Source organism: Mesoplodon mirus (genome assembly GCF_964341445.2).
Source record: "Mesoplodon mirus genome assembly, chromosome: 15".
Taxonomy (NCBI): domain Eukaryota; kingdom Metazoa; phylum Chordata; class Mammalia; order Artiodactyla; family Ziphiidae; genus Mesoplodon; species Mesoplodon mirus.
The window spans coordinates 26,549,365-26,572,655 of record NC_138991.1 but is presented as its reverse complement, the minus strand read 5'-3'; the positions used below and the strand labels follow the sequence as shown (position 1 = coordinate 26,572,655).

Below are 23,291 nucleotides of genomic sequence, written 5' to 3'. Positions count from 1 at the left end.
AGGGGAGAAGCAATGCCGAGGGGCAGAGAATGACTTTAGACAGGCTGGGCAGGAAGGGCCTCGGAAGAAGCGTTTGGGGCCAGAAAAGCAAGTGCGAAACCCCCGAGGTTGCAATATGCTTAGTGTGTTTAAGGAGCAGCTTAGAGGCGAGCATGGGGGAAGTGAAGGGAGATCAAGGGGAGACGTTGGCAGGGACCAGAAAATGCTGGAATCTGTCAGCCACAATAAGGAATTAGGATTTTTTTTCTGCCAATGGAGGGTTTTGGATGGGGGAGTAACATGATCTGAGGAGTTTTTTTTTGCCCCAGACTGAAAAGTTTTTATGTTTTCAACAAGCAATAGAAGACAAAGTGCCATGAATCCTCTTCTCATTGGACAAAGCCACCTCATGACTGTTTCTCTGTCTAGAAGCAGTGATGTCAGTTACAGCGATGTCATTACAACACCGCCACTGGGACACAGGTCATCAAGACCATCAGGGTTACAGATTTCTTTTCGGAGGTTATCCTCACAGAATATGGTAACAATTTCTAGTCTTAAGTCCGACAAAACAACCTTATTCTAACTACTTCTAGGTTCAGAGTTATATTAACAGCCACAACAACTTAATAACAATCATGAATAGCCACATAAGTTTCCAAATGGTGTAGAAAAATTACACTGATATTCTTGGTAAATGTTCTCAGCTAAAAGCAACAAGCAGGCCTGGAGAGCTCAATTTCCCCAGTGGATGGAAATGGAGAAGGGGATGCAACGGGGCTGACATAAAAGCAGCGAAATGAGGGACTTCCCTGGTGGCCCAGTGGTTAGGACTCCATGCTTCCACTGCAGGGGGCATGGGTTCGATCCCTGGTTGGGGAACTAAGATCCTGCATACCGCACGACCAAAACAAAACAAAACAAAAACAAACAAAGCAGCGAAATGAAAAACAGAGCATTAACTTTCTACATACCCAAAGTCATACCTGGATTGAGGGAACCTCTAAAATGGTAGTGTTCTGTTATGAGTTCTTCTAATTTAAAGAGATGTCACCAGAAAACTACTAGAGCTAATCAATGAATTTGGTAAAGTTGCAGGATACAAAATTAATACACAGAAATCTCTTGCGTTCCTGTACACTAACAATGAAAGGGCAGAAAGAGAAATTAAGGAAACAATCCCATTTACCACTGCAACAAAAAGAATAAAATACCTAGGAATAAACCTACCTAAGGAGGCAAAAGACCTGTATGCAGAAAACTATAAGACACTCTTGAAAGAAATCAAAGAAGACACAAACAGACGGAAAGATATACCATGTTCTTGGATTGGAAAAACCAATACTGTGAAAATGACTATACTACCCAAAGAAATCTACAGATTCAATACAATCCCTATCAAATTACCAATGTCATCTTTCACAGAATTAGAACAAAACCCAGAGACAGGGGCTTCCCTGGTGGTGCAGCGGTTAAGAATCTGCCTGCCAATGCAGGGGACACAGGTTCGAGCCCTGGTCTGGGAAGATCCCACATGCCACGGAGCAACTAAGCCCGTGTGCCACAACTACTGAGCCTGCGCTCTAGAGCCCACATGCCACAACTACTGAGCCCACGTGCCACAACTACTGAAGCCCACGCGCCTAGAGCCTGTGTTCCGCAACAAGAGAAGCCACCAAAATGAGAAGCCCACGCACCGCAATGAAGAGTAGCCCCCACTCACCACAACTAAAAGAAAGCCCGCACGCAGCAACGAGGACTCAATGCAGCCCAAATTAATAATAAATAAATAAATTAATTTTTTTAAAAAGCCCAGAGATAAACCCACACTAGAGAGCTACATGTAAAAAAATGAAATTAGAACACTCCCTAACACCATACTCAAAAATAAACTCAGGGCTTCCCTGGTGGTGCAGTGGTTGAGAGTCCGCCTACCGATGCAGGGGACATGGGTTCGTGCCCCGGTCCGGGAAGATCCCACATGCCGCGGAGCGGCTGGGCCCGTGAGCCATGGCCGCTGAGCCTGCGCGGCCAGAGCCTGTGCTCCGCAACGGGAGAGGCCACGGCAGTGAGAGGCCTGCGTACCGCAAAAAAAAAAAAACCTCAAAATGGGTTAAAGACCTAAATGTAAGGCCAGACACTATAAAACTCTTAGAGGAAAACATAGGCAGAACACTCTTCGACATAAATCACAGCAACATCTTTATTGACTCACCTCCTAGAGTAATTAAACAAAATTAAAAATTAAAACAAAATTAAACAAATGGGACCTAATGAAACTTAAAAGCTTTGCACAGCAAAGGAAACCATAAACAAGACGAAAAGACAACCCTCAGAATGGGAGAAAATATTTGCAAATGAAGCAACTGACAAAGGATTAAACTCCAAAATATACAAGCAGTTCATGCAGCTCAACATCAAAAAAGCAAACAACCCAATCAAAAAATGTGCAGAAGACCTAACAAACACATGAAAAGATGCTCAACATCACTAATTATTAGAGAAATGCAAATCAAAACTACAATGAGGTATCACCTCACACCGGTCAGAACAGCCATCATCCAAAAACCTACAAACAAGGCTTCCCAGGTGGTGCAGTGGTTAAGAATCCACCTGCCAATGCAGGGGACACAGGTTCCAGTCCTGGTCCGGGAAGATCCCACATGCCACAGAGCAACTAAGCCCATGCTCCGCAACAAGAGAAGCCACCGCAATGAGAAGCCCACACACCACAACAAAGAGTAGCCCCCACTCACTGCAACTAGAGAAAGCCTGCGCATAGCAACGAAGACCCAACGCAGCCAAAAATTAATTAATTAAAATTTATTTTTAAAAATCTACAAACAATAAATGCTGGAGAGGGTGTGGAGAAAAGGGAACCCTCATACACTGTTGGCAGGAATGTAAATTGATACAGCCACTATGGAAAACAGTATGGAGGTTCCTTAAAGAACTAAAAACAGAACTACCATATGACCCAACAATCCTACTACTGGGCATATACCCAGAGAAAACCATAATTCAAAAAAACACATGCATCCCAATGTTCACTGAAGCACTATTTACAATAGCCAGGACATGGAAGCAACCTAAATGTCCATCAACAGAGGAATGGATAAAGATGTGGTACATATATACAATGGAATATTACTCAGCCATAAAATGGAATAAAAATGGATCATTTGTAGAGTCATGGATGGACCTAGAAAGTGCCATACAGAGTAAAGTAAGTCAGAAAGGGAAAAGCAAATATTGTATAATAACACATATATGTGGAATCTAGAAAAATGGTATAGATGATCTTATCTGCAAAGCAAAAATAGAGACACAGACGTAGAGAACAAACGTATGGATACCAAGGAGGAAAGGGGTGGGGTGGGAGGAACTGGGAGACTGGGATTGACACATATACATTATTGATACTATGTATAAAATAGACAACTGATGGGAACATACAGTATAGCACAGGGAACTCTTACCTAATGCACTGTGGTAACCTAAATGGGAGGGAAGTCCAAAAGGGAGGGGATATCTGTATGTGTATGGCTGATTCATTTTGTTGTGCAGTGGAGGCTAACACAACATCATAAAGCAACCATACTCCAATAAAAATTAATTTTAAAAAAATCTACACGCAGACGTAGAGAATGGACATGAGGACACGGGGATCGGGAATGGTAAGCTGGGACGAAGTGAGAGAGTGGCATGGACATATATATCCCACTAGATAGCTAGTGGGAAGCAGCTGCATAGCACAGGGAGATCAGCTCGGTGCTTTGTGACCACCTAGAGGGGTGGGATAGGGAGGATGGGAGGGAGGGAGACGCAAGAGGGAAGAGATATGGGGACATATGAATATGTATAACTGATTCACTTTGTTATAAAGCAGAAACTAACGCACCACTGTAAAGCAATTATACTGCAATAAAGATGTTAAAAAAAAATCAACAAATTTCCTCAATAGGGTTGACCATCAAAATTTTTAGAAACTGGAATAATCAAATACAAATAAATTTTTAAAAATAAAAGGAAAAAAAATTTTTTTAATTAAAATATCAGTTGGTGAATCAAAAAAGTTAGGAAGATTCGGGGGCTCCCCTCCCTGCACCTTGCAGGCCCTCCTCCATCCCTGTCTTCCCAGCTGGCTCCAACTTCTCTTGCACGCCCCTGCCAAGAGCAGCCCCCCTCCTTTATTTTGTGTTAAGGCCTCCCCAGGTCCTCGGGAGCAGAAAAGAAGGCCTTCCATGGGAAGGGGCCTAGGTATGGTCACTCCCTCAAAATGAGATGGAGACAGCCCCAAAAAACTGTCTTAAGGGGGTCTTAGGAGGGGGGCACAGCTAAGCTCCTGTACTAACAGGATCCCATGAGGGTTTGGATCCGGCGAAAGGAGAAGAAAGTAGAGTTGGAGCTAAAGTTAGTCTCCAAGAACAAAGCACGAAACAGAACAATGTGCTATCCCTGCGGGCCCGGAGCTCCTGGTGTCTCTGCTCAGGGGCCCTGTGCTGCCCCCCGTTGCTGAGGGGGGCAGGGCCCTGGAGCAGAGGGGGCAACGAGAGCTCCGCCAAGCTACAGGACAACCCTCCCTCTCTGGAGACAATCAGAGAGGCAAATTCAACAAGAAAGCCTGTCTCCTCAGCTGTTTGTAAAAAACCTTGCTTCTTCAGTTATTTTGTTTCTGAGCTATCACTTTAAAGAAAATAAAAAGAAACATGTGAGATCTCAGCAGGTGGAGAAAGGCCTCATGAGCAGCAACACCCCCTCTCCAGCACCCCCAAGCTGGCAGCCTAAAAACAAGTGGAGACAGGGGAGTTGGGTTCTGTGTGAGTCCAGTGACTGGAGCTCAGGAAGGTAGGCTTCTGGAAGGGACCCCATTACTGCCCCTGCCTTAAGTGCATGCCCAGATATAACAGCGTGGCAGAGTTCCTGGGGGTTTGGGAGCTCTTGTGCGTTGGCAGGTGGCCCACCTGGGTTCACAGGCAGTTCTTGAGGTCCTTATAAACCTGGGAGCAGGCAACAAGGTCGCTGGCAACATGGGTGAAACTCATGAGAAGGGCGATGACCAGACACAGGTAGGACACAGACCTTCACAAGTCAGTAGCAGGTCGGGAAGTAGGACCAACACAGGGGTAAGAAGAGCAGTGTGATCACAAAGAATGCATTGCCCACTGCTTCATGTCCTTGACCTCACCCCATGCCCATTCTGCTAGATGCCCAACAGTCCATTAGCCTGGCCTGTGGTCCTGAGGTCCTGGAATGTCCAAGTCTGGCTGACCAAATGCACCCACTTCCTCTTGGGTGACAAGACTCAGCTTGCCACGGACAGGTGTGGGGTCAGCATAAGTATGAAGCCCGGCATGCTGTGGCCTTGAAGGAGTAGGCCTCAAAGAGGCACTGGTCCTCCTAGTGATGACCTGTGGGTGCCCATGTTAAAAATGGGTGGTGGGGCTTCCCTGGTGGCACAGTGGTTGAGTCCGCCTGCCGATGCAGGGGACACGGGTTCGTGCCCCGGTCCGGGAAGATCCCACATGCCACAGAGCAGCTGGGCCCGTGAGCCATGGCCGCTGAGCCTGCATGTCCGGAGCCTGTGCTCCACAACGGGAGAGGCCACAACAGTGAGAGGCCCGCGTACCACACACACAAAAAAAATGGGTGGAAGGCCATGATCAAAGACAGGTCCAGGCCATGATGATGGTAGTACCTGTCCACAGCACTGAGTGCTTGGGTAGACACTGTGGCATGTGACAGTCATGTGATGCATGGAGCCTACATGGAAACAGAAGAGCGTGGCCATGAAGGCCACAATCTCGGAGCTGAGTCCACTTAAGTCCAAAGGGGTCAGAGTACACGGAACAGAAAGCAGACAGCAGAGTGCCATGGCTGGCCTAAGCACAGGTCTCCAGGAGGCAGAAAGGAGTCTTGTGTAGGGGCCAGGTCCCAGGGCAGGACTTAGCCAGACTGGAACCCATAGGGCCTAGGAGGGGCCTCTGTGGGCCACCTTGCTAGGCCTTGCCTGGCTCTGTGGGGCCTATCCCGGAGTAGGTAGTACTGCAGGGGGTTGGGCCACAGGTCCTCTTGAATAATCTGGGCAACCCTGTCGGCCTCCGGGAGGCTGCGCTTTGAGAACCAGCTGAAGAAGCTGCGGACGGTGTCCCGCTTCCTGTGTACCAGAGTCGGAGGTTCCTGGCCCCAGTGCCAGCAAATGCGACTTGCGATTGACACCACCCGGCCTGAGGATCTGCACTCATACTTCTTCACTGTCACCTTGTTCCGAAAGTAGGGGTTGCTCCAAAAACTGAACTTGAACTTGCAGCCCGTCCTGGCGTGCCTGTGCTCCCTCACCTCCAAATTCATCACGTAGCAGAGCATGTCTTCGCCTCGGGGGCTGATCACGGCTGACAGCTGCGGGTGGTTCAGGAAGGCAGTGACCCAGAAGCCAGGAATATTCTGGATGATGAAGCTCCTTCGGGCTAGGTGCAACCAGTGCATGCGCCCAAACCTGCGCTCCAGGCGCAGGTAGGCCCTGTCCGCCTGGGCACTCACAGCCTCCAGCTCCCACTGGATGGCTTCCAGCGGGTCCACAGCTGGGCCACCAAAGTTCAGGGGCCCCGGGCCTTGCTGCGCCTCCGCTCCCACCTCCAGCTTCTCCCCCCGCACCAGCTTCTCGGCCACCTCCATCTCCTCTCCCACATGCTGCTTCCCCACCTCCCGCTCCGCCTCCTCCATGAAGATGGCGCCCTCCCCAGTCGTCACTTCCTCTGCCTTCCCGCCGGCTCCAGCCCGAGCCTCCCACCCTTCTGTGCCACAGGTTTCTGGGGCCCCGTCCCCGAAAAGGCCGTTTTCTGGGCTCAGGTCAGTGGCCGCGGAGGCCTCTTCCCGGCTCTCCGGGGCAGGCAGGGCGGTCCCTGGGCGGGCTGCGGGGTCGGGATACCGCGTCCCCCAGCCTCTTGGGCCCCAGACGCGGTGACCCGGCGCGCGGCGGTTTCCAGGCCCCCCGCACCCTCGTCCGCCATCACCTGCGGGAGCCTCTGGCCTGGAAGGGCTCGGGGCGCGCGGGCGATACTGCGGGTGCAGCGAGAGGGGCGGCTGGGTGGCTGGCAGCGACCCCAGCGGGACCGCGGGTAGTAGGCAGGGAGGCCCGATTTTCTCCTACGGGGCTCGCCCCGCCCCTTGCGCCCCCACGCTTTTCCGGATGTGATTCGCAAGGTTTCCCCGGCTGCCTTGGGACTAGGTGCCTGGCGGAGTGGCAGGGGGCTGCCCGGTGGGGATGCGACTGCGGGCGCCCAGACAGAACTGGGAGTCGGCGGTGGAAATGGGGTGAAGTGCAGGGGTGTACCAAGCAGCGAACAGCTCTGAGCAGGCGCCCAGGATCAGGCCCAACCCCACAGCCACCACGCCAGGCAATTACTGTTCCCCGCATCTGTGGTGGACAGATGGGAGTCGGCTGGTGCCCACACTCGACTGTGGCTTTGGGGCAGCTTTCACAGGATAAATTACTCAGGCATATGCAGAGGACTCAAGAGGTATCCGTTGCAGAGGCTGACTAGACAGAAACTTGCATAGTAATTGTCAGGCACGTGGAGGTGCTCAAAATATTTGTGGGAAAAGGAAGAAACAAGGTCTGAGTAGAAGGATCTAAGGGCAAGGGAAGGTCCCAAATGCTGCCAGCCAGGAAGCAAGTGGACCTCTGCCTGGTTTCCCTGAACGAGCTGGATCTTCCTGGGCTGACAGGCTGAAGGGTGGACATGGCTTCACCTCGTCTTAGGCCTAGGGGCTACCCTTTTCTCTGCTCCAGACATTTCACAAATGTGAACTCTAGTCTGAAGTGCAGGGTCTGTGCACAGATAGTAAGAGCCTGGATGGACCAGCCCCTGCAGCCCTGATCCTGCAAGTGCACCTGCACTCCTGTGATCTCAGCTCCCAAACTTGTGGCCCATGGAGGTCAATACACCCAATACCCCACCCGCTCACCTGGAAGTCCTTGCCACCTCCTCCAGAAGGCCTTCAGCTTCCTCCCATCCAATGGAAAAGATAGCTTTGAGCCCCCAGACCCACTCCTGGGTATGCATCCCCTAGAGGGCAAGGTGGATTCTCTTGGGGCCCTAGCAGGGATCCAACCCACTGGGGTGGACAGTTAGTCAAGTAAACAGAAGGCCAAAGAGATGAAGAGCCAGCCCACTCACTGCCTTTGTACATAAAGCACCCGTTACACACATTAACACTTAACGTCCCATAAATTCTTGGGCTGGTCTCTGGAGTGATTTGCACTGCTTGGCTATGAACACTGGCTCCAGACCACAGAAAAGCAAGCTTGGTCTGAGCCCTGGACAGGAGGATCTCAGTACAAGGGATGGGGCCCGGAATAGTGATGACTACCTTCACTGGAGACTGGCCAAGCAACATCAGGTGAAGCCATAATAGCCTTTCAAGAGTCTGTCTGAACCAAATGGGTAGGCGCCAAGTGTGGTCAAGGTTAGGTCCTAGCTCTGTCACTTACCAGCTGTGCGCCTTGGGCAATGGATGACATTTTTTTCTTGGACAACCAGCATCCATTCCTCATCCTAACAGTACCCCAAATTTCCTTTGAGAAACTACTCCAACCCTTGTCTCAGCCTTGTCATCACTGGCCTATAGTGACTGGTTTGGGGATGGCACAGAATGCCATCACGGCCAATGAGACAGGAGACGCTTACTGAGGCTTCCATGAATAAAGGACTCCTCTCCTTAGAGAGCCCAGAAAGGGTCCCTCTCCATTTGTGGTCAGCACTGTGTGAAAATGACTGGAATTATGGCAGCATTCTTCTCCGAAGGGCTGGAGGATGAAGTCACAACTGCACAAGATACGGCAAACACAAGGAATGCTAAGGCCAACCATGTTTGAGTTGCTGGATCAGTATTAACCTCAAGACTGCACTCCATCTGGCATTTTCAGTGACATGAAATGTCACCCTTTAAGCCAATTTGGTTTTTCTGACTCTTGCACCCAAGATTATTGTGGTGGCATGATGCCACTTACCTCAAAGATCTTTAATTTCAAAGTGCAAAGTTTGTAGGTGCTAATGTGAAGGGTTGTTACTGTCTGCCCTATACTCATCATCCCCTTGGATGCTAAAGATGTCTGGATTCCAGTTCTTCTTCAGGCTCTCTCCTACCCCTTCCCAATCAAACAGGTTCACAACTTCCAAACACATCATTCAGAAGTTTTTAATAAACAACTTCATTATAAAAACTTTTTTTTGAAAATGTAATTCTGCAAAACATTGAAAAATCTACTTTAACAAAGATAGGCCCTGTGCATTTTCTAATGGCACTTATATTTTACAATTAAAAACCTTGTTTTATATAAAGCCAAAAATACTCCAAGAGGTTATTCACTGTGTTTACAAAGTGCTAGAAGGTTTTGTCTTGTATTTTTCTCTCTTTAAATAATCTGGCGTTCCGAAAGAGTGGCTCCAAAGCCTTGACCACTGGGAAGGAGGGAGGGAGGTGTATGAGAAGTGGTGTTTCAGGAGTTCTAGTGCCAAACAGTAGGAGGTGGAGAGGTGCACTATGGGGAGAAGCCGCTAAGGAAGGAAGCTCACACCCGAAGAAACTGAACTGGAATGCTTCTTCCAAACCCCTCCATAGAGGCACTAGATTATGATGGTGGATCCTTCTCCTGTCACAACCAGTACACCCCTTTCCCTCGCCACAGACCCTACTCTCCAGTGGTGAGGTTACAGCCAATTCCTTCCACAGCAGGTTCAGAGTTCCAGGAGAGGCCAGGGTGGGGTCCCAGAGGAATCTGGACTTTTCTGGCCAACACCTGCCTAAGGCAAAGTTTCTTATTACATAAATATCCTTGTTAAAAAGCAAAATATTGATCCTGTACAATATAAACTGTTAAAAAAAAATCGTGCTTAAAAACAGCTCCTAGATAAGAGGAGGTGGAGAGAGGGTGGAGAAAACAGCTACCAAAAAGAAGGGGGGTGGGGACTTAAAGGGCTACTAGGGGATAGTTTAGGGCAGTGAGAGAATTTCAACTTAGAACAATATCTATGAGCAAAAGAAGTAATCACACCTGCTTCCCAGATTTCCATTAACCAAATGCCATTGTAAAAGGGTGAGGGAAAAAACATCACTGTTATTCCTTTCCCTACCTCTCACATCTCTAAGATGTGCAGATCCTCTGAGCTGACACAACTGGGCATGCTATCCCCTGGCCCCCAGGACTGCACTCAACCCTGACCAGCTACTGTGCAGAGGGGGAGTTGCCTGCCACTGTTCACAGCAGCTCATGCTGACAGAGGTTGGAGGTGGTGGGGGAAGGGAACATCACCCCTTTTCCTGGTCCCCGTTTGGTCTCTGCCAATATGCCATGGCTCCTGTCCTGGGCAGAAACCCCTAGGCTCTCATGGCCTCAGTAAGGGTACTGAAGTGGGTTTGGTACTGAGTAGGATAAAGCTATTCTTATCCTTTGAACAACCAGGCCAATGTGGACTTTTTTTTTAATTTTGGGGAGGTTTAAGAAATGGCTGGGTGTCTATGGTCCAAAAAAAAAAACAAAAAAGGTGAAGGCAAATGTTCCTCTGCACCAGCAAAGTTCACAGTGATAGGAAAATTCCTCGTGGGTGGGAAGGGCATTGAAGGAAGAAGAAAAGAGGAACAGGACGGAAGGAAGAAGTGAGGGGAGGAGGGGCAAGGCCCCAGTTACAAGGTTTTAAATAGTTGCTTTGCCTGTCACTATGAGTTTCCCAGCATCACTAACGGGGGAGAGTATTCAAGGAAGGGACAGGAAAGAGCAAAGAGGAGGGGACTCTTCTAACCGCCCAAGACTTTGTATTCTGTGGCCAGAGGCCCATTTGCCTCTGTAAACGAAAGATGCAGGGAAGGCGGCAGGGAGGGGTGAGGGTTGCTGGGTCTAGTGATGAAGATCAGAGACGACAAGGAGAATGGCAGCAGAGTCCCGTTTGGATCCTCACATACCATTTCCTATATACGAGTCCCAATAACATGCACAGCATGCAGGAGGTGGCTGCGTACCAAGGGGACGCTTTCAAAAGTAAACCTTAATTAGTCCCTGGGACTCACTGAAACGAATTTTTAGAAGCAAATCACCTACTCTGATTCTAATCTTGCCAGACACCTTGATATCTGGTTTTGTCTTTTTTTTTTTTTAAAGGTATCCCAAACTAGCCTGCCTAAATTAAAACATGCTTATTCACTCCACATTACTTCCAATCAAGGGCCAGGGAGCTACATTTTAAGGCTTTCACCTCAAAGGAAGAGTACTGGCCTGGGCTGAAGCAGAAGCCTGGGTCTTGGACCTGCTCAGTTCCTGATGATAAACCAAAGTGGTTTCTAGACAGAAGGGGGATGGGGGGAGGACTGGGAAGAGGCTGAGGCAGTTCCTCGGTAGTTTGTCCTGAAACCCTAGTGGAGAAGCCAGTATGAGGCACCTGCTGAGAGAAGCGCCCAGAAACTGCTGGCTGCATTTGTAGGAGTTAACAGTAAAGAGGTAGGAGTGTGTTTCTGAATCAGAGTGGAAGTGTCTCAAGAGGGCCCCACACTGGTGGTCCCTGAGCTGCCTCCCTTCCACGAGTGGGAAGAGCGAAGCCCATGCAGAACTGAGATGAAGCAGGGATGGGGTTCAGCTGGGCAAGAGCTGTGCTGTGGCAGGGAGCCCCACAAGTCAGAAGAGAAGAACTAATCATTTGTTGCAAGAAACTTGCTGAGTACTGGGGGCAAAAGTGAGAGGGGCCACAAAAGGAAGATGGAAGTTCTTTGATGGAGAGCAGAGAAGCCTAGGCACAGTGGGCCTGAGTCCACGGGACTGCAAAGTGGGAGAGAGGAGGAACACTGTAGAGAAGAAAACAGTTTGGTACGGGAGGCAATGATGTACACCCAGAGATTAGGACTCAACCATCTGCCCAGTCCTAACTTTCTGAAAACTCTTCTTCCAACAATTCCACAACTTCCTGGAAAAGAGACAGGAGACAAATGAGGTCTCACCCTCTCCTTTGCTATCCACACCAGCCTAGAGCCGGAGTCCCTCGTCCCAAGACTAATGATAAAAGCTCATGACATTCAGGGTGGGGATTAGAGAACTGGGGCGGGGGGTGATGGAAGTGGGCATGCCTTTCATTTCTTCCCCTCTCCAGTTCAAAAGGAGGATGAGGGGGTCGTGCTGTACTTGGAGAAAAACAGAATTGCAGACCTGTGAGAAAACTGCTCCAATCTTCTTGCCTGTCTCCTGTGGACTCTACCGAGGAAGGCAGGAACAGACACAGTCATGGAAGATGGCAGAGACTGAAGCAGTCCAAAGTCAGTTTATTTCCCCACAGGGGAAAAATATGACCTCAAGTGAAGAGAAGTCAGTGAGACCCGACTCCGCCTTGTAAACAGGGCTCCAGTTAACACCAGGTACCAAATGGTTCCGGCTGGTGCCAACTGGAATGGACTGGTGGGAATGGATTCACGGTGTGTAAACAATGTTCACTGCAATCATTCTAAGGCTATACAGCTCAGCAAGGGAGGTGAAATGGTGTGTCTGAGGCGACTGTGTAAACGGTACCGTTGCTGGAAAACACTGAAAATGGAGGTGCTAGGACAGGAGGGATGGAGGTGATGGGGAAGAACAGAGGCCCTCTCTCCTGCCTGTTGGTTGGAAGCAGGCGATGGACCCTCTGCAGCAGGGCCTCACCAACTGCTGTGGGGTCTGCAGGCTGGGACCAGAAGACGGGCTTCTTGGGCTATTTCTCTCGAGGTCATCCAAAGTAAAACCCTCTGTGTCTCCAAGAGACCTCTCCCTTCTCCAAAGAGAAGGAGGTTCTGATGCTTTGGAGAGGGAGAGGGCTAGGTGTGGCTCCCGATTCAGATTAAAAAAAAAAAAAGTAAAAATACCTGAAGTCCTATTGTATGACATCTTTTCATGGGGTTGGGGCTCAAGGCTCCTCCTGGAACTGATCCTGGAGCCCAAGCCCCCAAACCAAGTGCTCCATACAGATCCTGGAATTTTTCATCTTGAACTCAGCTCTGAAAGCTCAGCTGCCTTCATGGGGGATGCATATGGGGTAGATACTGAGACTCCCTGACAGAGCCAAGACTGAGCTGAGGTCCTCCTTGGGGCTACTGGAATGCCTGGTGGAAACGAGGCAGGGTGGTGGTGCTCAGGCCAGAGGTGAAGACAGGAGGCAAGGAGTGCAGAGGCCCAAAGTTCAGCGGTCCCCCAGCTCCCGGGGAATCTTGAGGCTGAGCTTGCAAAGTGGTGAGCAGGGGCTGCGCCTCAGCCTGGGAGTAGCCCATGACCAGGCCTCCTGTGGCCCCGGGCGGGTTACATGGGGGCAGGTTGAGAGGAAGAAAGCCCAGTAAGTGGGAGAAGTCCACATTAGCAGCGCAGAGGGCCTCAGAGAGGTTGGCGGGGCTCTTGGTGAGCAGTGCTTCATCTAGGAGGGCCGCAGCTGCCGCCGGCTGAGGTGAGGCGGGCTGGGGTTCAGCGGATGAGAGAGACAGGCTTCCAGGAAGCTCCGCCAGCAAACTATCCACCTCCACTTTGGGCAATTTGTCGGGCAAGTATGAGGTAGATCCAAGCTGGTATTTTGGAGGAAGCTGAGCTGGAGAAGAGATAGGTGAGGACTCCAGAGGGTAGCTCATACCCATGGGCAGCGTGTTGTGCACCAGGGAGTGTGGCACACCTGCACTGGGCATGGTAGGGATGTGGGCACCATACATGCCCATGGGCAACATGCCAGGGAAGGCCTTGGCCCCCATCACGTCCCGAGAGGCCATGCACAGCACAGGGCTCAGCTCTTCCTTCACGTTGACTGTGGAGCTGCAGCTGAGCAGGCCTAACATGTCCACTGGCTCTGTCTTGATCTTGAGCAGCTCTTGAGAGTGACTCTTCTTGACATGACGTGTCAGGTGGTCTTTGCGGCCAAATCGCTGGGCACAGTACTGGCACAGGAAGTCTTTCCGGCCTGTGTGGACCACCAGGTGCCGCCGCACATCCTTCCGAGTATAGAACCGCCGGTCACAATGGTCACAGGGGTGCTTCTTCTCCTTGGCGCCACCTGCTACCCGGCGTGAGTGGGCCTTCAGGTGCTCTAGCAGGGCCTGGGTACTCTCGAAGGTCTGCAGGCACACCTTGCAGCTGAGGTCACCACTGCTGGCGGCATGCATGGCCAGGTGGCGCCGGTAGCCCAGCTTCGTATTGTAATTCTTACCGCACTCAGAACAGTGGAGGGCCTCTTTGTTGGGGTCATGGGTCTGCAGGTGGTTCCGCAGATGATCCTTGCGGTGAAACATCTTATCACAGTACATGCACTGGTGGGGTTTCTGGGCTGAGTGAGTGGCCATGTGCCTGGAGATAGGGATGGAGGACAGAGGAGAAAGAAATGAGATCACAAGGGCTGGCTATAGACAACTGAGTTGTCCACTAACAGGCAACTAGACACAAAAATTATGGTACAACCATGCAGTGGAATGGAATACCATGCCAACTGTATTCTATAGGTATCCTCGACCACCTGCAAAATCACAGGTACTGCTATTCTTTGCAGCACTGATTTTCGTAGCAAAAAATCAGGAACAATCTAAATGTTCATCAATAGGGAACTGATTAAGTTATTCTAAGTCCATAAAATGACTCAACTTTTTTTTTTTTCTGGCCATGAGGCTTGTGGGATCTTAGTTCCCTGATCAGGGATCGAACCTGGGTCCTCAGCAGTGAAAGCACAGAGTCCTAACCACTGGACCACCAGAGAATTCCCAACTCAGCTTTTTAAAATAATAGCAGCTTTATATGTACCACAGGTAACAAGCTCCTAGATACACTTAAGTCAAAAAAACCCATGAGACAGAATAGTGCCTATGGAATAGTACTATACAAATGAAAAGAGGGAAGATATATGTATGTTTGCTTGTATGAGCTTAAAATATTTCTGGAAGGCTACACAAGAAACTGACAACATTGGCTACCTATGGGGAGAAGAAATGGGCAGCTTTTATGGGTGTGATAGAGAATTTTCATTATATACCTTTTGAATTTTGAATGCATTTCCTTTGCAAAAAAAAAGCGTATTTACAAAAATTTAAATGACACAATAAAGGGAAAATGAAATATATCTAAACTTCCTGATCTGGAACAATATCCGAAGATATAGGGAGCCAAGTCAAAAAAGGAAGTTCAGTATAGTGCGTGTAATACAATCCCCTGTGAAAATAAAGAAGGAAGGGAATACACGTTTGAACGTCTCAACAAGAATACACAAGAAACTGCCTTTGGGGAGGAGAATAGTGGCTTCGAGTGTGACAATTCGTTTTTCACTGCATGTCCATTGGTACCACTTAAATTGTTTGCCACACAAAGCAGCAACATTTAATTTTAGCATATGTGCTGCCGAAGCGAGCACAGCAGCAACATTTAAAAACTTTTAGTGATCTGGCACCTCAGTGTCCCTTGGTTTGCTCCTGCTCCTTTCTGTCTGGAAAGCAGCTCAGAATCCAGGAACTGCAATCCAGAGCTCCATAGTACATTCAGAATCAACTCAGCAAGACTCTGGAGTCCCACTGTTTGCAAGCCCTGTGTGAGATGTGTGATTAACCTTGTCCTCCATAAGAGGCTGAAGCACAGGGCAGCCCCACCCACCAGTCAGTAAGTGGCAGAGGCTGAATTTAAACACTGACCTTCCTGAGACCCAGGTTCACTTAGGTATGCCACTGCTGTCTCTAGCACGGCACCCAGTGATTCTTATCAATCGTACCCATTACCCTCATGCTATGTGTGAGTGCTCACACCTGAGGGTTACTATTAACCTCCTGTGACACAACTGGCATGAAAACGTATGAGAGGGAGATGCTGAGTGATCCACAGTCTATTTCCCTCATTTTCAAGGTGAGGAAACAAAGGCCCAGAGAGGTTTAGTAATTCACCTAAAATACAGTGACTAAGGGTGGAGTCAAGGCTCCTGTCTCCTGGCCCAGGACCTTTCCTGTAGCCTCCCACTGACACTCAAGACTGTCACTAAGAAAGTCTAAGAGGACAGCCCCAACTGAAATCCACCTAAGACAGAGGAGCACACAGAATCAAAGCATTCCTGAGGACAACAGAACTGTCATGAGGGCAACCCTGGCCACACGCTACCCTGTTACCTGTTTTAGTTCCTTCCTATCAACTGTTTTCCAGACAAGGAACTGAGGCTTTCTGTGGTCATCTTGTTCTTGCGTTTACCCATTTACTGTCTGTCCCTGCTATTAGACAGTAAACTCAAGGAGGGCCAGCACCCCCATCTGTCTGGCTCACTATTCTGTCCGTATCACTGAACACTGTGCCTGGTATGTGGCAGGAGATCAATAAATAATAGTCAAGAGATGAATGACTGTGCATCAGGAAGTCTACATTATTGGTAAAGGGCATGTTCATAGTCCTCTGATGGAAAGGCAAAGATAAAATCAAAATTACGTCCGAGTGGGCCCCCCTCCCTTCAAAGCTGCTCTGTCATTATCTGCTTTACACCAGGGCTTTCACATTCCATTTCACTTTAAGTAGGGGTTCTTGGGCTTAGAAGTTTCAGGAAATCTTCCAACCCAGAGGACACCAGGTACTCTACAGAGACATAAGGAATCATCTGAGTGGCATGCTAGTTCAGTAGAAGAGGCACTGCAGGACCTAAGAAGCTATAGACCTTGGGTAAGTCACTTCTCCACTCTGAGCCTGCACTTTAAAATTTACAGATTGGACCTGAGGGTCTCCTTTTCCTTCTAAACTTCTAAAACTGATTCCTAATTTGGGGCTAATATTCTGACCATTACCTGACATAGGTGGGGAAAGTAGCACAGGCATACCTCGGAGATATTGCAGGTTTGGTTCCAGACCACTGCGATAAAGTGAACGTCACAATAATAGGAGTCACATGAATTTTTTGGTTTCCTAGTGCATATAAAAGTTATGTTTACACTATACTGTGGTCTATTAAGTGTGCAATAGCATTATGTCTAAAAAACCAATGTATACACTTAATTAAAAAATATTTTATTGCTAAAAAATGCTAGCTATCATCTGAGCCTTCAGCAAGCTATAATCTTTTTTTGTGAGAATTACCAAAACATGACACAGAGACATGAAGTGAGCAAATGCTGTTGGAAAACTGGGCCAACTTTCTTGACTGAGAGTTGCCACAAACCTTCAATTTGTAAAAAAACGCAGTATCTGAGAAGTACAATAAAGTGAAGTGCAATACAATGAGGTATACCTGTATTGAAAAAAAAAATTCTATCTAGTTTGTTCGTGGCTATCTGATATTGTACCCATCAGATTCTAGTGTTTGAATAAAAAATACCACCATTATTTTTCAGTGAGTGACCTCAAACGGTTGACGTTCAGGGTACACTTATGGGACAAATTAACCTCTACTCTTCTGCCACAGATAAAGTCCCACACTCAGTGGAGTCTCTCTGGCTTTATCCTCTGGAAACCTCAGGGCAGGAAGAGGTATGGGAGTGTCACCTACCTATACAGCTTGTACTTGGAGGCAAACGCCTTGCCACAGTGCAGCTGAGGGCAGCTATACGGCCTCTGCTCTGGATGGGGGAGGCTCTGAGGCCTCAGCTTCTCCCCATTTGAGAAGGGTGTCCCCGAGATTTCACATTGGCACTTCACTTGACTCTCCGCCTCCCGGCCCCGAGGCCTGGGAACTAGTTTCCAGCCCACTTCCTCCTCCTGCTTTGCATCTTGAATCCAGGGGGGGACGCTGGTGAAAAATGTGGTCATGGCAAGGCTAATGGCGAAGGGCCATGTTATTGAGAAAGCCTCCCCATCAGCTCCACAGGGCTCTGTGCTCTGTCACAGCCTCCAACGCAGCCTTCAGAAAACAATCTCTTCACCTGAAACATCAGAACACCTGGTGTTAGGGAGCCCAATACCGTGAAAACATGGGCTCTGGAGGCAGAGAGATCCCCGTTCCATCCCAGCCCTTCCACTCAGAAGCCATGTGACTTTCAGCCAATTACTTCCCTGAGCTGTTCCCTCATTTACAAAATGGGCTTAATAATCTCCTACATCATAAGGATCTTTTGGGAATTAAATGAGATAATAAATATAAAGCATTCAGCAGAAGGCTGGGCACCTAGTAAGTGCTTAGTGGTAACTATTATTACAAGTACCACCTAGGCTAATAGGAAAACAGGATAATCAGAGGAAATAAAAGCCCTAAACTCCAGACTTTCCCTTCTAACTTCACTTTTACATCCTTTCCACTAAATTTAGAAATAGCAGCACCTCCTCCTCCTCTTCACCCTACCTCCTCCTCACTTTCTACAATTCTCCTCATAGAGGTGCTAAGGAGCAATAAAATGCCCAAAAGGCATCACTTAGGAAATTTACACCCTGGAGAGTCAGCCCCTGCGCCAGATGTGTTTCTTAGCAGATGTGTTTCTTAATAGCATATCAACATCAAGAGGTTCTGTCTGAGGAAGGCAACAGCAGACTCAGCATTTCCACTAAACCAGTACTGGTCCTGTCCCGCCCTCAACCACCACTCTGGGTCTCTTGGTCTCAGGGCCCAAACCATACTTCTTTAGCAAAGCCCGTCGAACATGCAAGGTGTTGAGTGGTGTTGAGGGTCCCAAAGACCCTCATAGAGCACGTGCATGTCTCCATTATGAGCAAGTAACACACGTGCATTAGAACTTAGACTCCATCACCAAACTCTGATTCTTTGCGAGTTCAGATCACATCTCTTTCATCTCCATACACCTAGCATCTAGAAAAGGACTTTCAATTTTCTTTTAGATGAGTAAATCAGTCATTGAATGCAAGTGGATTCTTATTGGCTAACATGCTCAGGAAGTTCTAGTTTAAACTGAGTTCCAAAGTGGGGAGCAAATATCTTGAAGTCTGATGCCTTCTACTGGGTTGTGGAGTGGGGTGGGGGAGCAAAGGTGACACAACTTCTTTCCTGACTCAACTCAGAGGAAGAGAGAAAGGGCATTACCGTACTGATTCTCAAAAGGGGGACAACAGAGCCACATTCACACTCACAAGCTCATCACACAAGATTACCAACCCCAATGCAACTTGCTATAACAGGGGACTTTGCTTTGAAGAGGTCATGCCAAAATTTGGTCATGAGGCTTTTCCATGTGAAGGGAGCAAAAGGGGTATCTGGGGATTGTCCATGAGAATCTGGGGAGGGCTCCAATTGCACAAACTAGCTGTGGGCCAAAGAATGCTTGCTCAGCTCATTAGCACCTGCTGCTTACAGTGACCATTCAACCAACAGGCTGGCCGTGAACGAGATGATGGGATCAGCGGGTTTATGCCCGAGAGAGCTTTGCTCATCATTAACATAAGCTACGTCCTGTTCAGGAACCATTCCTCTTGTTGAAGAAACACTGCAGTGTAATATGATAAACATCTCCCTATCACGAGTGGAGATTTGCCTAGAAAGATCTGCACAAAGGTGGCTGCATTTCGCATGAGTCACGTGTTAGCACTAAAAACTAGTCCCACTTGAGCCTTCGAGTCATCATGGCATATTTGCCTGCTTCACGATAAAGCTCAAAGGCCTCTGATGTCTGGCTTTCATTGTTTAAGTCCCCTCCTTCTTCCAAAGGGTGGAATTACCTGTTTATAATACCAGCGATTACTAGGCAGCTTGGAATTGCGTAGAGAGCGAGCACGAATTTGAACATCTAGTTTGGAGGGAATTTCCCTCACCTTCAAAGTCAAATTCTGCCCCACCCCCCCTCAATATGTGAAATCATGCACCTCAGCCTCTGGAAAGTTGGGAATGGCAGCCAGAGGGAAGCAAGTCACATCACTCTGGCTGATGTGAGAGAGGAGCCTAGCCTTGGAAATTCCACGCAAACTCAGAAAGAGAACAGTATGTCCCCCACCACCCACACGTCCACCTCATCTGTTCTTCTGAACAAGCACAAACAAGACACAGCAGTTTAGTATGCTGCTGCTGGAAGAGTGAGTAATGGGCTTCTAGGAAAGAGGCTGATGGTGGCTAAGAAGAGCTCTCAGGGTTGTACTGATAGAACCAAAGAAGGAAGGCAGCAGCCATGTGCTTGCCTTGATTTGCACGTAATGGGGCTATGGCTTTAGTGTTACCTTAGGAACCCTTCTGGAAATCTAGTTTTTCTCCCTCTGTCCCTTGTCTGCAAACTCCCTTCATCCAGGAAGATTCCTGGGCCTCTCCCACATTATCCGAAGGCCTATTCCTTCAGACATCTTCCTCTGCAAAACTGTGAAAAAATTCTGCTTCTCTTTCAAAGCTGCTCTTCTGGTCTCATACTCTAACCTTAACAACTACAGAAGCTGACAGAACCTGTTCCCATAAAACAAACACAATCAAGCCCTCCCAGTTACTGGTATAACTCGGTATATTTTCATCCTAAGATTCCTTCTGGCGTCTGATCTGAAGAGGGAGGTATTGTGGAAAGAACCTTGGACTTGCTATCAGAAGGCTGCCACTTACTGGCTGTGAAACCATGGGCAGGTTACGTAGTTTCTCTGAACCTCAGTTTCCTCAATTTCTAAAATAGATATTTGTTCTCCTTACCTATAAAATTCTCATGGAAGATTCAGTGAAACACTCTTGAAATGTCTGACATAAAACGTGTAAATACAAACAGTGCTGTCTCTGAGGTCTAAATTGTGTCTCCCTCTTTTCCGCACGGGGCCTGAATAGTACTACTTTTTTTTTTTTTCTCCCTAGATGAGTCTTCTCAGGCCTCAGAGTGAGTTTCCTTCCCTTCCCAACATCTCCCCAGAATGCAGCCTTCCCCTTTTCCCTCACAATTAACCCTCAGCACACCCCCCGGAGCCAGTCCCCCTTACTTTATCTTCCTCCAGCACCATATCCTGGGCCAGAGTTCCCTCACTGTAGGAATCTCCTCTATGATTAAGGCCCCACGCCCCAAATACAAATGCTTGCTAAAAACTCTGTATGGCCCTCTTTGGAAGCCTTTAAAGGAGACAAATCGCTTCCTCGTCTGTCTGTCCTCTGTTGTGTGCCATGATGCCTGCTGCCCTCTGATGAAACTATAGTTTTTATGGTGTTACATCATCTCTATAGAGACTGCGTTCTTTCTCCATTATTAGCCTGTTTCCTCCTCTGTAAAACTAAAAATACTTACCTCACAGGCTTGTTGTAAGGATTATTTTAGTCAGGTATGCAAAGGGCTCAGCACAGGGCTTGGCTTGCTCTAAGTACCCAACAAAAGGCAGCTATTATCTTTGTCTTTGTATTGAGTTGCATGTTCCCACCTTCTGCTGCCACAGTTGAATTCTCTCAAACCTCCCCCCAAAACTGTTGAGAAATAGCGCCCCTGCACCAAGGAAAGGGTTAATCTGTAAGTGTTCTTAACTAGAGAGACCCACAGAGGATTAACAGCTCCACTTCAGTGACTACCCTAAAATAGCTTTTATCCCTGCTGCCCAAGAGCTACTTGGGGATCTGAAGAACTCAATTCAACACCTGCCGAGGAGGAAACACACCCAGGAACTTTCCTTGCGGTGGACACAATCTTCCCTTAAGCAGAACCCAAAATAGCAACTGGGAAATTATAAATAGACTTAGAGATAAAAAACAGGTCCTGACCTGGGCATCAGAAACAAATCCAAAAGACACACTGACTGACTGGAGAACGGTGAGAAGGAAAGGGGGAAATGGGTACAGCTGCCCCCCAAAACACACACACAAACACACATACACTCCAGAGTGGGGGGAGAATTAAATTACAGGGAGGCTGGAGCGTCTCAATGACTTGCATCATTCCAGGAGACATCAAACAGGATTAACAGGGGCTGCTAGTTCTTCTATCGGTGTAGATGGACCCTTTTTAGAGTCCCTTTGATTCATGATTTCCTCTGATTCCCGCTGCCTCCCACTCCTAAGGAGGCCTTGAGCAAATGGCTGCAACTCACAACAGCCCCATTTTCACCAAGAGGAAACCTGATTAGACACCCCCCCCCCAATCCCGTGGCCTCACCTCGGGCGGTAGGGTTAGCAACCCCAGGCCACACTCTTTCAGAGTCCCAGGCAGACAGGTGGGAAAACACACACACGCCAGGACACAGGAACACTTGCAGGTGAAAGTACCAACTCCCCACACCCGATGTCCCCTTATCTTGCACCTTACAAGTCCCTTTCCCCCACCGAGATGGGGCCAGGACAGGATTTGCAGGGGATAGCCTGTCTCCTGGTTCGTTTCTAGACCACCATACTGCATGGGGGGAAAGGTTAAACGCCCCTGGGCTGGGAGGGCTGGGGGTAGACGGCTGCCGGACCAGGGACAGAAATTCAGGAAGAAGTCTGGAGGTCTCAGGAATGGAAGACAGGGAGGAGCAAGTTATCTCGATCCCTAAGAGACCCCCACCCCACCCTCCGCAAAGAAAGAGAGACGGTGGGGGGTGGGGGATGGATTACACGGGCTGGAGGGTTAAAGGGGCTGAAGATAAAAGCGAATTCCCTGAATTTCAAGAGTCTCAAAATGGTACCGGGTGGAAGCTATCTAGAGTTTGGGAGTACGATCGCCGAGGAAGGAACTATGGGTAGAAATTATTTGGGTTCCCCAGAACCAAATAATTGAGGGAAGCCTCAAAAGGGGTTATGTGGTTCTGGGAAATGAAACAGAGGAGAAAGAGCGAACTATTTGGAGCAGGAAAGGGGGTTATGTGGGTCCGGGTAGGCGTGTCTGAGAGGAGAGAGCAGGTGCAGCTTATCTGCGTCCCCCAGACCCGGGTCCCTGGTAAGGTCAGCAGCGCGTTATCTGGGTCTCCAGGGAGCCTGGGGGGTCGGGAGTGGGGGACCCCCCCCCAGGGCTGAGGCTCCAGGTCTCGGAAGGGAGGGGGCCAGCGGGCTTTCTTCAGGTCCCCCAGACCCAGGTATCGGGTCCGGGGAAAGTTTTCGTCACCCTGGGGCCTATCTGGGCCGGGCTGGCGCAGAGGGGGCCTCGGGTCGGGGGTGTGGGCGACCGCGCTCAGGGGCCAGAGATGAGGGGCGCTGCAGCTCCGGGTGCCGGGCGCGCGGGCGCAGCGAGACTGCCTCCCGCCCCGCTCCCCGCCGTCCCCCAGGGCCCTCGCCCACACTCACCGCGTTCCGGGCCCCGCGCTGCGGGCCGGGCCGCGTTCGGGCTCCGCCAGGCCCGCTCAGGCCCCGGTAGTGGCGGCGGTCGGGCCATTGTGCGGTGCATTCTGGGAGCTGCACGAGCGGGCGCTCGGCCCGTGGAGGGGGCGGTGCCGCGGGCTCTCTATGGTCCCGCCTGCCCGCCGGCTAGAGCGGCCGCAGCGGCGCGCGGGCGGCGCGCGGGCGGCGCGCGGGGGCTGACGG

At 49.3% G+C, this 23,291-nt stretch overlaps 2 protein-coding genes across 3 annotated transcripts; both read right to left on the bottom strand.

Annotated features, from left to right (window-relative positions):
• Positions 1-2,837: 2,837 nt before the first annotated feature.
• Positions 2,838-8,952, bottom strand: LOC309817268 (putative testis-specific Y-encoded-like protein 3). Its single transcript, XM_082645417.1, is given in 2 exon segments — positions 2,838-6,908; positions 6,911-8,952. Coding segments are annotated over 2 exon segments (1,062 nt in total). The 5' UTR covers positions 6,990-8,952; the 3' UTR covers positions 2,838-5,925.
• Positions 8,953-8,982: 30 nt separating this feature from the next.
• On the bottom strand, positions 8,983-23,230 carry PLAGL2 (PLAG1 like zinc finger 2). Of its 2 annotated transcripts, XM_082645415.1 has the most exons (3): positions 23,055-23,230; positions 17,463-17,835; positions 8,983-14,314 (listed from the first exon to the last, which is right to left on the bottom strand). In XM_082645415.1, the coding sequence occupies exons 2-3, from the start codon at positions 17,720-17,722 to the stop codon at positions 13,084-13,086; spliced, it is 1,491 nt and encodes a 496-aa protein (XP_082501541.1). In that variant the 5' UTR covers positions 17,723-17,835; positions 23,055-23,230; the 3' UTR covers positions 8,983-13,083. The 2 variants fall into 2 exon arrangements, with proteins under 2 accessions (XP_082501541.1, XP_082501542.1); XM_082645416.1 differs by lacking the exon at positions 17,463-17,835 and having other exon boundaries at positions 8,984-14,314.
• Between the last annotated feature and the right edge of the window lie 61 nt (positions 23,231-23,291).